Source organism: Pezoporus occidentalis, unplaced genomic scaffold (assembly GCF_034315485.1).
Source record: "Pezoporus occidentalis ecotype Australia unplaced genomic scaffold, CSIRO_AGI_Poc_V1 ctg3, whole genome shotgun sequence".
Lineage (NCBI taxonomy): Eukaryota > Metazoa > Chordata > Aves > Psittaciformes > Psittacidae > Pezoporus > Pezoporus occidentalis.
The window spans coordinates 17058335-17073855 of record NW_026914940.1 but is presented as its reverse complement, the minus strand read 5'-3'; the positions used below and the strand labels follow the sequence as shown (position 1 = coordinate 17073855).

At 45.1% G+C, this 15521-nt stretch overlaps 1 protein-coding gene across 1 annotated transcript; it reads right to left on the bottom strand.

Annotated features, from left to right (window-relative positions):
* Positions 1-3909: 3909 nt before the first annotated feature.
* On the bottom strand, positions 3910-13741 carry TMEM74 (transmembrane protein 74). The gene is made up of 3 exons (XM_062627167.1): positions 13657-13741; positions 6692-12685; positions 3910-4376 (listed from the first exon to the last, which is right to left on the bottom strand). The coding sequence occupies exon 2, from the start codon at positions 12480-12482 to the stop codon at positions 11526-11528; it is 957 nt and encodes a 318-aa protein (XP_062483151.1). The 5' UTR covers positions 12483-12685; positions 13657-13741; the 3' UTR covers positions 3910-4376; positions 6692-11525.
* Positions 13742-15521: the final 1780 nt, after the last annotated feature.

The following is a 15521-nucleotide window of genomic DNA, read 5'->3' as shown; positions in this document are numbered from 1 at the left end:
GCATAAGGCACTTCCACACCACAACCGACGTCGCTGTGCTAATATGCTGAGAGGCACAGTGTGTGCTCGGGCACTGTGCCACGCTACGGCAGCTCTGCGCTTCTTATAGCCAGAGTGTGTCCAGATGGCTCAAAAGCTCACATAGCTCAGGCAAGGGTCTGTCTGTCCCCAGCCACAGGTATGACCCAAGGAGCAAATTCTGAAGAGCATCTTAGTTTCTTCTCAAGGTGCTCATGAGCCTGTAACTAGTTCTGAAACATGCTGAGAGGAGGGAAAAAGATTGTAAAGTAAAGGAAGTGGGACGCAGGAAAATGGAAATGAGAGATAAAAAATATCCTAATAATCAGTAAATACTCTGCTAGTCTTGGCACTGGCTTATAAAGGGCTGGTACACAAGGCAGTGGGGGACTACAAGTCTGGAAGAAGTGGGAGGAAAGTGAAGAAGGGTGGAAAAAAATAGAGCAGAAATAAGATCCCACTTTGGTACATCTGAAAAATGCTGGGTTTGTTCAGCAGTTCATGAAGCCACTGCTTAAGGCCCTGGGGTGATTTGTGCCTTTAGGGAAACTTGGAGAATGTAGAGCGTCCTCAAATTAACTGCAAAATCAACTTATATTCTGAAAGATGACAAAATGATGTGAGAGAGAATTTAAGGTCTGTCCAAAGAAATTAAATTCAAGGAAGTCTTTTCCATTACTGTTGCTAGAAACATAACTGGTCTTATACAATGTAGCCTGGGGACTGTCTGTCCCCTCCACTAAAACAGAAAAAGATTGGGACTTTGGAACACATTAAACATAACTAGAAGACATATTTTGCTTTCAAACTCAGGACTTTTTATTATTAAGGATAAATTGGTTTACTAGCATAAAGAATGAATGATCTGAGATTTTAGTAGATACATTGTGTCTCCACACCAGTTGACCACTACCAGAACATCCATAAGTCATTGCTTTTGTCTTGCACTGTAAGGGCCTGCCTTCAGTTTTCTTTTTCTTCTGGATTTACTTTCTTGACTGTATTATATCAGCATCAATCAATCTGACAAAAGTAAATTCAGTATGAAATGTGAAATCTATTTTCCCAATAATTACTGACTGTAGCTATTTACATTGTTAAATCAATATTCCCACCTCCTTGTTGACAATACCTTCACCCCATTCCCATTTTCTTTTTAATTTCATATACTTTCTCTGACAAAAGAAGAATGAAAAATATTTTTCTTGTTTTTAACACTTCTGTTCACCAAGATAAAATAGCAAGATCCACAGGCAACTGTGAGTGCTTAAAATACCTTCATTAAAACAGGAACTAATCCAAACATTGTCCCATACAAACAACAGTAAACATCTTGGATGAACATAGCGATTAGGCTGGGGATCCCAGGAGAGAGGCTTCAGCTCAAGGTAAAGACAGATGCTCTCTCCCCCGGAGCTGTGACAGATTCCCATCCTGTGATGTTTGGATACAGACCTCTTTACTTGCAACACATTGGTTCATCCTGCATGTAAATAAATGACTACACTTATTTATATAAGCTTGTTGTTATGCATCCCAGGCCTTCAAATTGGGATGTGGAGCATTTCCAGTGAAAGATTCTTAAATACTGTACAAACTTTCTATGTCAGTCCTCAATGGCCTGGATTCCAGCCTTCACCCATGCAAAAACAAAAGCCACCAAAACCTTTTCTGTTTACTGTAAAGACTCTGATTCTGAGCCACAGCCTTGAGCTATTACTGCTGTGCTGCAGAGCGTCTCCAGGAGCGGTTTCTCTCTCTGAGTCACAACTCCTTTTCTTTCATCTTGCTCTGTGCAGGAGCACTAACTTAATATGGGCCTCAAATTTTCTCTCAGGCTACCTCAGCCACCCAGCTGAAAGGTAGTCTTAAATCCCATCTGAATTGGAGGTGATGTGCAAAATAATTGCATTTTTATTCCTAAGCACTGGATCCAGAATTAATAGGTAGGACAGCCAAAATGAGGGAACTAGTTCTTGTCCACAGAGTGCACACCACAGCCATGTCCACTGATCGACAAGGACAGAAGATGTATAAATGAGATGTCGTGGATATTTAAAAGGATATTTAAGACTCTTTATGAGAGCAGAAATATATTCCATCATGCAGGCTCACATGTGCACTCCTGGAGCTGCAGTGGTGCCCTGTGTCATCCAGACACTGCCTGCTGCCACCAAGGCAGTGGTGTTCAAGACGTTCTGTATGTGTGCGTGCGTGCGTACGTGATGCTTATGAAAGACTGTGGAGCTGGCATCGAAGTGTAAAGCAAGAACAGCACAAGCAGAAATAATGTATGACCCTAAACCACCCCAGACGTGAACATAAATGGAAGTTGTCTGGATAAAGACTGACAGCTCTTTGAACACAAGCACTAAGAGATGCATTTGTGGTGCTCCTAGAAGGACTCTGGCTCAAAAAATCAATGCAAGGATTTGTTCAGCCCAATATGTGGCATTTTTTCTCCCCTTCTCAGACAGGCTAATTTTACCTAGAAACTTGCTGTCTGCATTACATCTCCTCTTCATTTTCTGCAGATCATAAGGCATTGTCCAAAACTGACTTAATAACACCAGTAAGATGGATTGTCACTTTAGGTTACTCAGGCAGTGGTTAAAATTAATAAAGGTTCAGGCTGCTTCTTTGTGCTGCAAATGTTGTGTGACAGACCAGCCTGCTGAGGAGCCCAGTCATAGGTGCTGGGCCCCAGATCACTCCTCAGACACCAGCATGGTGGCTGCAGCATTCATTTTCTCAGGAAGACATCTGACATTTCCTTCTCTTCGTACTTGCATATCCCTGCTGAAGAGCTGAAAGTGTAACCTCAGCACAGCCAATGTTCTTCTCTCACACACCAGGCAAGAAATAACCATTAGTGTATGAACGATGTATGAGGTTAATGGTTTCTGCACCCCTCCCTTTTGACCACAAGCTGTTGCCTCTCTCCTTCTCTTCCACAGTACATCAGGAATCAAAAGCTTTGACCCTCACTCTCTGCAATGCACTTCTCTTATGCACAACTGCTTCCCAACAGGGGCTGCAGAATTAGGCATAAGGCAGCAGCATATGACAAATGATGCTCTTTTTGTAGACTGCGCAGAGCTGGAGGTCAAACACACTATTAATAATTCTCTGACTTTTTAAAAGCTGCAGTCCCTCCATTCGTTGGCAACATGATTTTAAAGGTCTGTACACCACTTAAAACAGCAGCTGAACAGAGGCACTTCAGCGCTGTCCAATATTGATTTTTTTGCCTCTAACTCGCCTCTTTGCTAAGGCTGGTTTCAATATCCTGTGAAGTTTAAGTGGAGGTATTTCCTATCTCAATAGCTGCACATTGTCATTTGATAGCATAGATAACCCTGTAGTATTTCCCTTAGTAACATGATTTGGCTCAAAGAGCAGGATTGCCACAAAATCTTCGTCTTGGACCACTGCTGCCTGCATCACAGGAAGTCTGAGGGAGGAATGAATAGAGGTGGGCTGGAGTGGGGAACCCAGTCACCAGGCTGGTTCACCAAGCTCAAGCTGTACCAAGAAAAAAATCAATACAGTAAGGAGATGGTACAGCAGATTATTTCTGCCTCTAGAGAAGGGATCCCAAGGAAAGAGTAAATTCAAAGCACTAGCTGGTGTGCTCCTACAAATCAGACATTTAAAGGAAAAAGATATTCAGGAAATTTAGCATATACTTACCCAAAATTAAGGAAACAAAATAAGCATATGTGCAATGTGAAAATGTGAAAGAAAAATAAGCATTGTGAACATGGGTCTGGCTAATCATGAGATTGGCCTAAAATTTAGGAGATTTCCCCACTGGGAAAGTTAGGACATATATATAATAATATTTGGCTTTGGGGTTTTGGGTTGTTTTTTTTTGGTGGGGAAAACAGGCAAGGACAGCAAATGAGATCCTGCTAGAAAAGAAAAAAGGTCCTGAGGAACTACTCTATATTCATACTAGAAAGAAAAAAAGACAAAGAATGTATTTTCTGCTTTGTGGGAGGGACAGAGAAGCACAACTGAAAATGACACTGAGAAGGCTGAAGTGCTTCAGACTACTACTTTTTCTTTAACTCACTAAAAAAAAAAATATATAAACTGATTGAGACAATCCACAGACTTTAAAACTCATTAAGAACTTAGGCTGCGTAAAGAGCAGAAAAAGAGGCTACACAGATACATTACATATCTTCAAATCAGGTAGGCCTCATAAAATTCACCCCAGAGTGCTCAGGGAACCAAGTGAAGTAATTTCACATCCATGAGCAATTATACTTGAGGTATGATGGAAAGTGAATGAAGTTCCAGAAGACTGGAAAAGGACCTCTCAAGAGCTCTTCCAGCCATGGTTACCATTCCTGAAAGGAGACAAAAAACAAAGGTAAGATGGTTACTTATTGATCCATAGCTCCTTCTTCAGGAAGCCACTGCAGCAAAACAACTACTTGTTATCCACACTACAGGGAAAGCATAAAGTTTTGAGACCATGGGGTCAGGCTTGATCAAATCAAAGGCTCATCATCACAAAACTGTCTCAGATAGTTGCCTGCAGCAGATACTGCTGTTATCTAAAACAAAGTGTAGGGCAAGCATGCCCCAGTATACTCTCTCAGCTCTTAGCAAACACTTACAGAGACTAGAGTCTGTAGACTCTACAGAGACTTACGGAGCTAGAGACTTTGCATCTTTCTGTTAAGAGCCTTCTGTGACCTGTAATAGCCCTTAACAATTACTAATCAAAGAGATCATAAAAGTGCTGTCTTTATTGCATGAAATCAGAAGATAATACATAGAAACTGAAAATAGGCACATACTTTATACTACTCTGCCTTGCAGTGACTGTATCTTTGTTCCCAGCTTCAATATATTGTTATCAAGTATACATTCATTTTGCGAACAGCTAATCCTTGAGAAAAGCAACACCAAAATGTCAGCCTAGCTACTTGGTATTATTTACATTCAAGCACAGTTACTCTGGCTAGTTTGTCAAAAGCTGCTTCATGTTAGAGTTGAACCAAATTTATTTTAAGCTATAAAGAAATAAAAGACAATCTCTTACATATGGATACTCTGCAGCTGGAGAACAGTGATTAAAGGACTTTATTTACATTTCTAGCTGATCAACATCTTTTAGATACTTCTAATGGGAAGAATTGATTTTTTTTGCCCCTACAAAACAGACTGAATCAATTTTGCTACTGGAAATGTTTTATTCAACCATAGCTAAATTTCCCTGCATACACATCTGTCAAAGCAGAAACTATTATTGGAAAAGATAAGCCTTTTTTGCTGATATAAAGATATCTTCTATTATTTCAACAGAAGCCTATTGATTTTTTGAAACCTTAAAAAAATAAAGAAAGCTTACTGTAATGCAAATCCTTAAATATGCAAAATCTTCCCCAAATTACATCAAATATCACCAAAATTTAATTTGGGCTTACTTTCCTAGGTTTTTTAAAAATTATTTTCATTTGAAATTAAAATTTAGTTGCATTAATCAGAAAAAAATATTTGCCATCCCTTTTGGATTAATTTATTCTAGGGGTTCTGCAACAATTAAGCTTTTTCTGCAGTGCTGGACTATGACTTAAGAGGCCTTAGTTTCTGTCCTCAGCTCTTCAGCTGGCTCTCTGGGCAAAGGAGGTGACTCACTTCATCTGTAAATGGGGAAACTATATGCTCTGTGCACAGCTTTGATATCTTTGTCCTTCTTGAAAGCATTACGTACCATGCCACATGGTATCTCACTTCTCAACGCAGACAGAAGCACTTTCAGTGCTGATCTGCAGGTTACACACTGGGTGCAGGTGAATAAAAAAATGCATGTGTCTGTCAGACTGCAATGCCCTTACTCACAACAATGATCAAATGACTGTGAAGTGTAACTCACTTAACGGTAATGCAAAGGTGGACAAATCTGCACTTAAATAAGCAGAAAACTCTTTACAAATCTTTAATACAGCAACTCTGCAGAAGCATTTTAAGTGTGGATTTGCACTGAAAATTCAATACAAACATGCATTATTTGACTGAGTTTCTACAGTGGGCACTGAATTTACATTTACACAAACAAACATTAACCAGGTTAATTTAAAAAAAGAAGTTCTTGCCTGGTTTTATGCAAATTTGTAACAGCCATAATTTATTTTAAACTGGTAAGGAAATCAGAGAGATCTCACCTCCCTGCAATCTGCAGGACACTTGACCTTGCCAGGACTTATTAGTGTGGGGAAAACAGTCCCTGTGAATATAGCACATGATGATGAATCCTTCAAAATTTAAAAAGGTACGATTAAGAAGAATCCTGTAAAATAGAGCAACAATTAATTTAATGTTTGCTTTCAGTTAGAAAGCCTCCCAGATCTGTAATCTGATGGATTGTCATATCTATAAATACACTTACTCTCTTAACCTCTTACTATTGGTTGCATACCACAGGCCACATCTGGTACCACTGCAATGTTACTGCAGCTGATTTGGCCACTTCAGGGTAGCAGTAACAGTCTGAAACCTGAATTGCAAATAGGGGCCCTGCTATACTTGGTACCACGGAAACAGGCAATAGGAGCAATCAGCCCCTGCTCCAGCCTGGATCCCCACACTCTGTGGCATTCACATCATGCTTTGATTCTTGTGACAGTGACAGCAAGGTGATGCTACAAGGCATAACCTCATGGCATACCTTACTGTTGCATTTGGGAGGCAGTAGAGTCTGTCAAAGGTGACTGGCGTCCCTTATAGAAGCAGAGGTGAAGCCGTCACTGAGGCAGCCATGCCCAGCCTGCAGCCGTCTGGGAGCACTGCTCCTGCCTCTGCCCACATCACCCACCACCACCAGCGCGTTCTGGGGACCTCACACCCACCATTGTAACCACGGCCGGTGCTGGGCCTGACACCATCTGCTGTCCCACCCTGGCCATGGCCAAGCCATGGGGTGAGGATGTGGCAAGTGGTGATGCACAGGGTTATGGTGGGCAGGGGCTCGACACCCACCTCCCACCACAGCACCTCCCCAGCTTCCTGCTCACACAGCCCTGGCTGGGCCCACCTTCCTTCTTTCCTCTTTGCCTTTTTGTTACCCGGAATTAGGTGGGACACTGGCGCAGCAGTCTGGAAGCCTGTGTTGTCTGGTGCTTTCCAACTGGATGGACCAGCTGTCAGGGACACAGCCACTGGGTGAGCTGAGGACAAGCACGGTGTGCTGGAGCAGCCGGATCGGGCCCTGCCATGCCACAGCTCCCAGAAGCTGAGGACAAGGCACCCACGGCATGGGGATGAAGAGCCAACCACTGCAACTGGATGTTCAGCAAGGAGCAAAGAGGAGCATGGCAGCAGCACTCAGCTTTACAGACTTTTATTTGTCTATCTGTACAGAACGCTGTTGCTATCATAATAAGGCATGAAACACACTATTGAAAAGCTCACGATGGACTGTGACGTTTTGCCCTGTTGTGGGTCAAAAAGGAGTTTTACAACATTAAACCAGTCGCTTTCCCAGTCGGTAAACTTTATATTCATTACAGACAGATTTTTAAAAGAATTACAAAGATTAAAAAACTGTAAACATATAAAACCCAGCAACAACCCAGCGTGGCTTCCTAGGAGAGAGTCTCAGGCATTCTTGCTGTGGGGCTGGTATGGGGCTGGCAGCGAGAAGGCAAGACTGGCTGGCCAGGGAGCCTGGTGGAGCTGGGACTCTGTGGAGTCACTCTTTTTGGGTGCGAGTCCCCAGCTGGTGCCAGGCAGTTCCCAAATGGCAGCCTTGGCCTCAGACAGCTAAAGGGACAGAAACTGAGCAAATGGGTCACTGGGAGCTGTTTGAGGAGAGGGGAGCCAGCCACAGGCTACCAGCACCTCGCCACAGGGGAGCATCATCACAGCGCATGGCATCTCCAGCCCTAATGCAGACCCCTGGGTCCCCTTCGGCAGGCAGGCCCTGGCACACAGATATGTCATGAGGTAGAACACAGGAAACTGTCACGCTTCACTGACAGAAATAAACTGACTGAGGGCACAAATCCTGGTATGCTCTGGGGTACTCCAGGGCTCACCTAAAACCCACCTGGTATGCCCCAAGAGTTAGATCCCCACAGAAGAAAGCTCCCCAGTGATCCACGTGACAACTTTAACCCAAGCAAGGAAAAACACCCAACCTGATTTTAATCATGCTTGTACTCTTAAAGCATTTAAATTTTGAGCAGGGGAAATCAAACTGCAATGGCGTATGAGAGGGCAATTAATCTCCCTTGGCCTCAGCCTTTGGTACCATCTCCTGTGAGGTGAACGATGTGAAGGCTCGTCCACCGGGCAAATACATTTATTTTCTACCATCAGCCACCAGATAGCAAGTGTTGTGGTCTCTGTTGCATCACACAGCACGAGAACCTGAGAGTCCAGAGGTTTTATATCGCACCACCAAGCCACACAGTCCTGTAACATGTACAGGTATCTTGCTGGGTGATCAGAGAAATGTCCTGAGAGTTTTATCTGCTAAACTCCTGCACTTTGCCTTCCTTCATCTCTTCCACAGCACACACAAACACCAAAATAAACTGTTAGTCCTGTTACTGAAATTTGCTTACTCCTCACACTCCTGCAGTGTCTATTTAGATTATTAGGTTGACTTACATTACCTCAGAATGCTTGGGGAAAACTTGAGTGTTCATTTAACTATTGCAGGCTCATGATCTGTGACAGGCATTTTACAAAGTGTCAGAAAACTTCTCACTTGATAATAATATACTGACAGTCAGGGGAGCGTTCCCTTTTCTAGTGCTAATAATCAGCATTAAGGCATGCCATGGTTCCTACAAGAAACCTGTGATCCTTACAGTGTTAGCTGTCATCTTTCTGCAATAACAGAATGCACTCCAATTTTATGAACGTGTACCATTACAAAATAAAAATAATGGCTCTTAAAACCACCAGCCTCAATTTAGAGCTTCTGTCAGGAAGGTGAGAACAGCGATTCCCATTAGGGACCCAGGCTGGTGAAAGGGTTTTCATCCCCCACAGCACTGTCCCCTGTCCCACATCATCTTGCTGCCACCAGCTCAGCACCATTTGCCCTCTTACTTGGCAAGGCTTTCCTTGGGCCTCTGGAGGCCACATTCAGCTGCTTGCCATCCTTGGGCCAGGACAAGAGGCAGTGCTGTCCTCACTACCCCATCTTGAGCAGTGTGTCAGGCCCCACAGGCAATGTCCATGTACCCACCAGCTGGCAAACACCAGATAAGGAGGAGCCTTCCTCCTCCTGCTTCTCAGGTTACTTCCTTCCCCACTCTCACCTATCACAACAGGCTGAAGGGTTCTCCTTACATTTGGAAGCTATTCCATTTATTTACCCTAGAAATTCAATCCTGAATTCCTGATGACACATCCACAGGGACATAAGCTCTCCGAAGATGACAATGGAGGTGCTGGCCACTGTTGAGTTCCTGCCTGCAAACACACTCCACATGGCAAAATCATCTATGAGACAGCAGCACCACCTAATAAGTCTGCTCATTTAACTACCAAATAACACTGAACTAAAGCAGCAGTTAGAGCAGCTAACATCTGAAGCAGCATCTCTTTTGCAGGGCCAACACTAAAGCCTGGGTACCACACTATGCTATTTACAGTGACCAAAGGCACAAGCCTGGAGCAGGACTGCTCCTTGGACCCTTGGTCGAAGGCATCCGTGCCATCACCCATGGCTGGCAAGCAGGAGGGACTGAACTGAGTGAGTGCCAGACTCCGGTGCTGCACATGCCTCCTGACACAAACACCCAGGGAAGCGGGAATGAGGAGGCAAAACAGCCTTCAGTCTCTCTGCATGAGGACCCCACATTTCCAGCTGACACTTGTTATGATGACAACTCATGCTGCCACATATTCCTGGGAAAAGGGGGACACAAAGGAGATCTCCTTCCCCAAGAGAACTCTTCTCAGGTATGTCACAGTGTGGAAAAAAACAACCCCAGTATCATGTTAAAAATACTCAATATTCCTGATATTTGAGACTTAGCCCACAACTGACGAGGCTGTGACAGTGAATCACAGGTTTCTACTAAGACTCTGCAGTCAGGGATTGTACAGACAGAGCTCCTCACTCATGTTTGGATTTGGCAGGGACACATACATATATATTAACAGGACATACAGGTATACTAACCACTGTTCAGTAGGAACTGACAGTGATATATATATATATCAATCTTCGTTGGTTTTCTCAGCACTGCAAGAACACACCCTTAATGTTCCACAGAAACTGATTGATAACAAAGTGAATAGCATCAGTGGTACAGGTTTTTGGCTACTGTGCCACAGAACTGTGATTAATAACAACACATACTCTCGATCACCCCCATGTTAAGTGAGTCCCACATCAGCCAGTAAACTGCCTGATGTTTAACCTTTGTATTTCCCATCAACTGATTTTTTTTTTTTTTTTACAAATGAAGTGGTTTTTATTGACAGAGCCCTAGAAAGCTCCTTCCTGACCTTTCCTTGCTGGTTATAAGAAGGCTGACAGCCTGGTGATACAAAACTGAAGTTTCAAAAGGACTAGTAAGATGTAGACAGTCCCCATATAAGCACAGCCCTGCAGCTGAGCTTGAATTTCTTCTGGCATCCATGCTGAAGGAGACATGTTCAGTCTCAGCATCCCCGTGTTTTTTCACTTTGGGCCTTTTGAGACTCCAAACAAGAGGTCAGTTAATTCAAGTTATGGCAGTTTTCATACAAAGACATCTGTCCACCAGGAACTAAACTTCTTTTATATGGGTCACTATAGCTATCAGAAGTTAATGACTATCAATCATTCCTAATCTGAACTGAAATGGAGCCACTGACCTCAGCTGAAAGAGCCTTTTGTCTCCTACCACTACCATGATCCATATGGTTCCCTGCCCTTTGCCTCTTATTTTGTATTTTAAATAATCATCCCTAATTGTACCATTGTTTGAAAATATGGGAGGTTTGTAGTAAGTCATGACCAAGTGGTGCTCTTTCTTCCCTTAGGTCTCACGCAACAGAAGGGATCAGCTTAAAATTAAAGGATAAAAAAGCATTCCTCAATTAAATATTAGCCCTGCTGTTTGAATATGGGTCTTGCTTCTTAACAGTCTACCACGTAGACTATTCACAGTCCTGCAGGCTGAAATAATTAACAGCTTCCAAAGTGTCAAGGTCATTCTTTTTCTATACTGGAGTAATAAGAAAATGATATAGACAACACACCAATGGAATGTTTCATATTAGGATAAACGAGTATCTGAGGAACCTACTTATCACAAATCTCTTTTTATTCAGTGGTTTTCATTCTTTTATATCAGTTGCAATTTCTCTGGCACGTTTTCCCTTTACAAGTGCTCATATGCTTCAAACATTCATTATAGAGCTTAAAAAAAAGATTTTTGTCAGGCAAATAAACTGCATCACCAGCTATCTTTAGCCACATCTGTTTTCTTTAATGAAACATATTTTCCTGTAGTAATGCTGCCTTAAAAATCATAACCATGCTAATTATCTATGGCAAGCACATCTTCCTCAACTAACGACAGCTCAAGCATGTTATCATTTGCACCAGACTTCATTCTGAAATTGAAAGACCCATAGAGCTTCGCAGACTCCTTGGAGGATGCAAACCTGCTCCTCCGGTACATCTCCCCTTTCCACATGGACACCATCAGCAGGCTGGACAGCACCACACCCCCCAGGGTTAAAAGACACAGCCCAGCGATAACACAACGGTCCAAGTGAGCCCCAATCCTAGCACTCTCATTCTCCAGCCTCTCCATCTCCCGGGCAGCCACTGTGTTGGGATCCACAGTCACGTCTCTGGGTACCACATAGGAAATGATCACCAGCAAAATGCCACTAACCAGGAACAAAATGGCACTGATGAACCCATAGTCCACAGACTTCCCAGCTGCCACCTCTGAGGCAGCATCCTCCTCCTCAGAGACCAGGGAAGGAGAATCATGCACCCACTCAGGTGGCAGCTCCCTGCAGGAATGCTGCTGCAGAGGGGCATCCTGGCAGTGGCTGCCTGGAGGACTGAGGGCACTTGCATGCTCCAGGTTTATGTTTTCATCCACATAGGTGAATGACGTTTCGAGTTCCTGGGCACAGCAGCAGGCTTTCTTCTTCCCTCCATCCTCATTCCTGGTCAGGTGCTCAGGCGGGTGGCAGGGCTGGCAGGTGCCGGAGGGTGCTGGGTGCTCCCAGGGTGAGGTGCCTGGGGGAGATGGCTGGGGTGCCAAGCAGGGCTCAGCCACAGGGCCCCTCTGAAGGGGCTTGCAATGCCTTTCACAGTGCAGGGCTGCCACTGCAGCGGCTGTTCTGGGGTCCACTTCACCCCCCTCATGCTGCTGCTGCTGCTCGCAGGGAGGGGAAGGCAGCCTCCAGTCCGTAGTGGTGCCCAGGGGTGCCTGCCTGCTCTCCTCTGCCAAGTAAAGAAGCTCCATGCAAGCCATCAACCTTGTCTCTGCAAGCCCTGACTCCTGGGCTACCGCATCCTTCAGCAGATGTCCCTGACCCGCGGAAGCGGCTTCACGGTACTGGAGCTGCTGTATCCCAGAAATCTTCTACTCTTTCATCACTGTTTTGTTAGGGACATGGCTTGTGTCAGCTGTTAAATGACTAAATAAATCCTCTCTGACATTCATTTCTTTTCGGTCTGCAGATGAAATAGCAGAGAGGAAAAAAAACACAAAACAACAAAAACAAACCTGACAACCTCATAATGATAAATTAATAAACCAAAGATAAGATAATGCAAACATGAAACATCAGTCTTCCTCTCAACTGTTCGAGGGGAGACGGCAAACACGATTGTTTTAACTACGCATTTAAAACTGCAATCCTCTTGCAGATCCAAAATCTATTAGGGAGTCTAATCAACCTTTGACACCAAGATCCAATTAAGGCAGTAAGTCATCTACATAGTGCAGGATAACCGGAATAACTGTGTGAAATGTCAGAGAAACGAGATGTCTGCTCTCTCAAAGCCAGTACCTCTCCCACCCCTTTCCAAATAAAGATTTAAAACTCAGATTCACAGACTAACTAGAAAAAATCACACAAATCCCATGTAGCTCAGTAATCCAGGATCTCTGTTCTCTGATGGAAATCTGATAATCCTATGGGAAAAGCAGCGCTTTCTTATAGCAGATCTCCCGTTCGATTAAGAGCTTTCGGAATGAAATTATGCCTCAAAGACTGATGACTCAAAGACGGATATTACTTCTCATCTGCAATTAATTCGTTATTACCCCCTTCTTCCGCGCCCCATCGCCCCTCGAGGCCGATGCCCGGTGTCACTAGAAGCCTGCAGCCCAATAAAAGTGTTGCATGCGTAGAAAACACATGTGCGCCCATCGCGTATCCGCGATCGGTTACAACCGCTGCTCACTCACGCTCTTCCCAGGACCTCAGCGGGAACCGGCCGCGCAAGCAAATGCGTTCCCCGCCGGCGCCAGGAGCAGCTGGATCCGCACGCAACTGTGTGACCCGAGTGATGGGGGTTACAGGCGCGCAGGCACGCACAGAAACACACGCAACCCCGGCAAGCAGGAGCACGCCGCCTCCTCCTCCCGCAGGGCTCTCACCTGCCCGGCCCGCCTGCCGCGCTGCCGCCCGCACACCTACCTAACACCCGCACCGCGGACAGCGTCCCGGGGCTCAGCCGGGCGGCGCCGGGAAGGGCAGGGCTGGGCCAAGCCGAGCCTAGGCGGACAGTGAGGAGCCGAGCCGAGGCGGGCAGTGCCGAGCCGAGGCGAGGGGAGGCGAGGAGGGCGGCGGGCGGGCTGTGCCGCGGGCGGGCGGGCGGGCGGTGGCTGCGGCACGCCGGGAGTTGTAGGCACAGGCGACGGGCGGCCGCGCCGCTGCGGCAGCCCCGGGAGCCGCGCCGGGAGCCTCGCCAGCACTCGCCGCCGCCCCGCGGGCGCCTCCCGGCGGGGGCCTGCAGTGATCCAGCCCGTGCCTCCTGCGTCTGGGGGCTGGGTTCAAACCTCACCGGGCAGGCATCACAGAATCAACTAGGATTGAAAAGACCTTTAAGATCATCAAGTCCAAGCATTACACCAGCACTGCCAAGTCCACCACTAAACCATGTCACTAAGGGCCTCGTCTATGTAGTTGTTGAGCACTTTCAGGGATGGTGATTCCACCACTTCCCTGGGAAGCCTTTTCAATGTCAGTTCCCTCCGAGCCCTACGCTCCTGGCACGGGTTTGGAGAGGAGCTTCTCTGAGCAAGACTTACAGGAAAGTTTGAGGAATTCATTCTGTGTTAGCAGACTCTCCACATACTTTCTGTGTCAGGCATAAATGACTTAAAGGCTGTTGCCAAAAATACATAATAAAATGAATGACCAGTTTGTACAAACCATCAATGACTTTTCTTGCTAGTGCTTTCTCTGAAGAGATAAACTAGAATGTGAAAATAAATTGTGGAGGAACTGAAGATTTATTATAGGTGGCCATTGTGCTGTTGAGGAAAGACCTGGCTCTGGGGAGACAAAGAGCAGGGAGGGACCCTTGGAGTAGAGCTGAAATGAGGATGCTCATGAGAAGTAGAAGTGAGCAGCACCTGCCCATAGGTACGGGGCAGGAAAACAGGGGCACGAGGGAAAGCGAACTGGGGAGGAGCCAAATGAGGCAGAAGGAGAGATTGTCTGAAGGAGGTCACTTGACACCGGAGTACAAGGTGATCCTCTGTAAGGACTCTGCCAGTTCTGAGACACTGTATTACGCAAACAAGCTGAAGTTTTGAAGGCAAATCTTGCTGACACCCAAAAGACCCAGTACAGAAGATTCAAATCTTTGTGCCAGTAACTCCCACGAATGCTAAAATTACTTGCCAGGGCACAGCAATACCAAGGGAATCCTGGTGCCCATCGCACAGATTGCTCAGCACTGTGGGCTGGTTTGGACCACTGTTTCAAAGCAGCTCTGGACAGTGTTTCCATTCACAGAGTGCAGTTTCAATGCATTGAATAGTGTATTATTCACTCTTTGAAGAAAAATTGTAAGGAGAAAATTATGGAGTGAAAACAGCACAGGACGTCCTTGGAGCTTTTTGTAACAATGCCCTCTTTGAAATAAATATAAAGGCGAAAACCCAAATGCCTAATGAAAGTGAAAAAGAAAAAAAAAGAAAAAAAAAAGAAAAAAAGAAAAAAGCCTGTTGGTAAATTGCTCAAACACTTTAAAGAAAAAGTGAAGGCAGAAACACTCTCTTAAAGGCTAGTGTACATTTCCATCTGGGAGCACACAGATAGGAGCTGCTAACACAAGATACACCTGCCTTATTCAATAGACAAGTCTTACTTAGGTGACTACCAGGACAAAATGTGGTGCTCAGCCGCAGCAACACAGCCTGGAAGATAGTGAGCACCTCTCCTGGTCCCAGCACAGTCTGCCATGGCCTTGGGTAGACAGTTTCATACCAATAGCTGATACAAAGGCAGGAAATTGTTGTCATTGATCTTCAAAACTCAGGAGCTACAGCACA

Coding starts and splice junctions, on each gene's coding strand:
- TMEM74 (XM_062627167.1), bottom strand. CDS start 12,482: ATGGCTTGCATGGAGCTTCTTTACTTGGCAGAGGAGAGCAGGCAGGCA.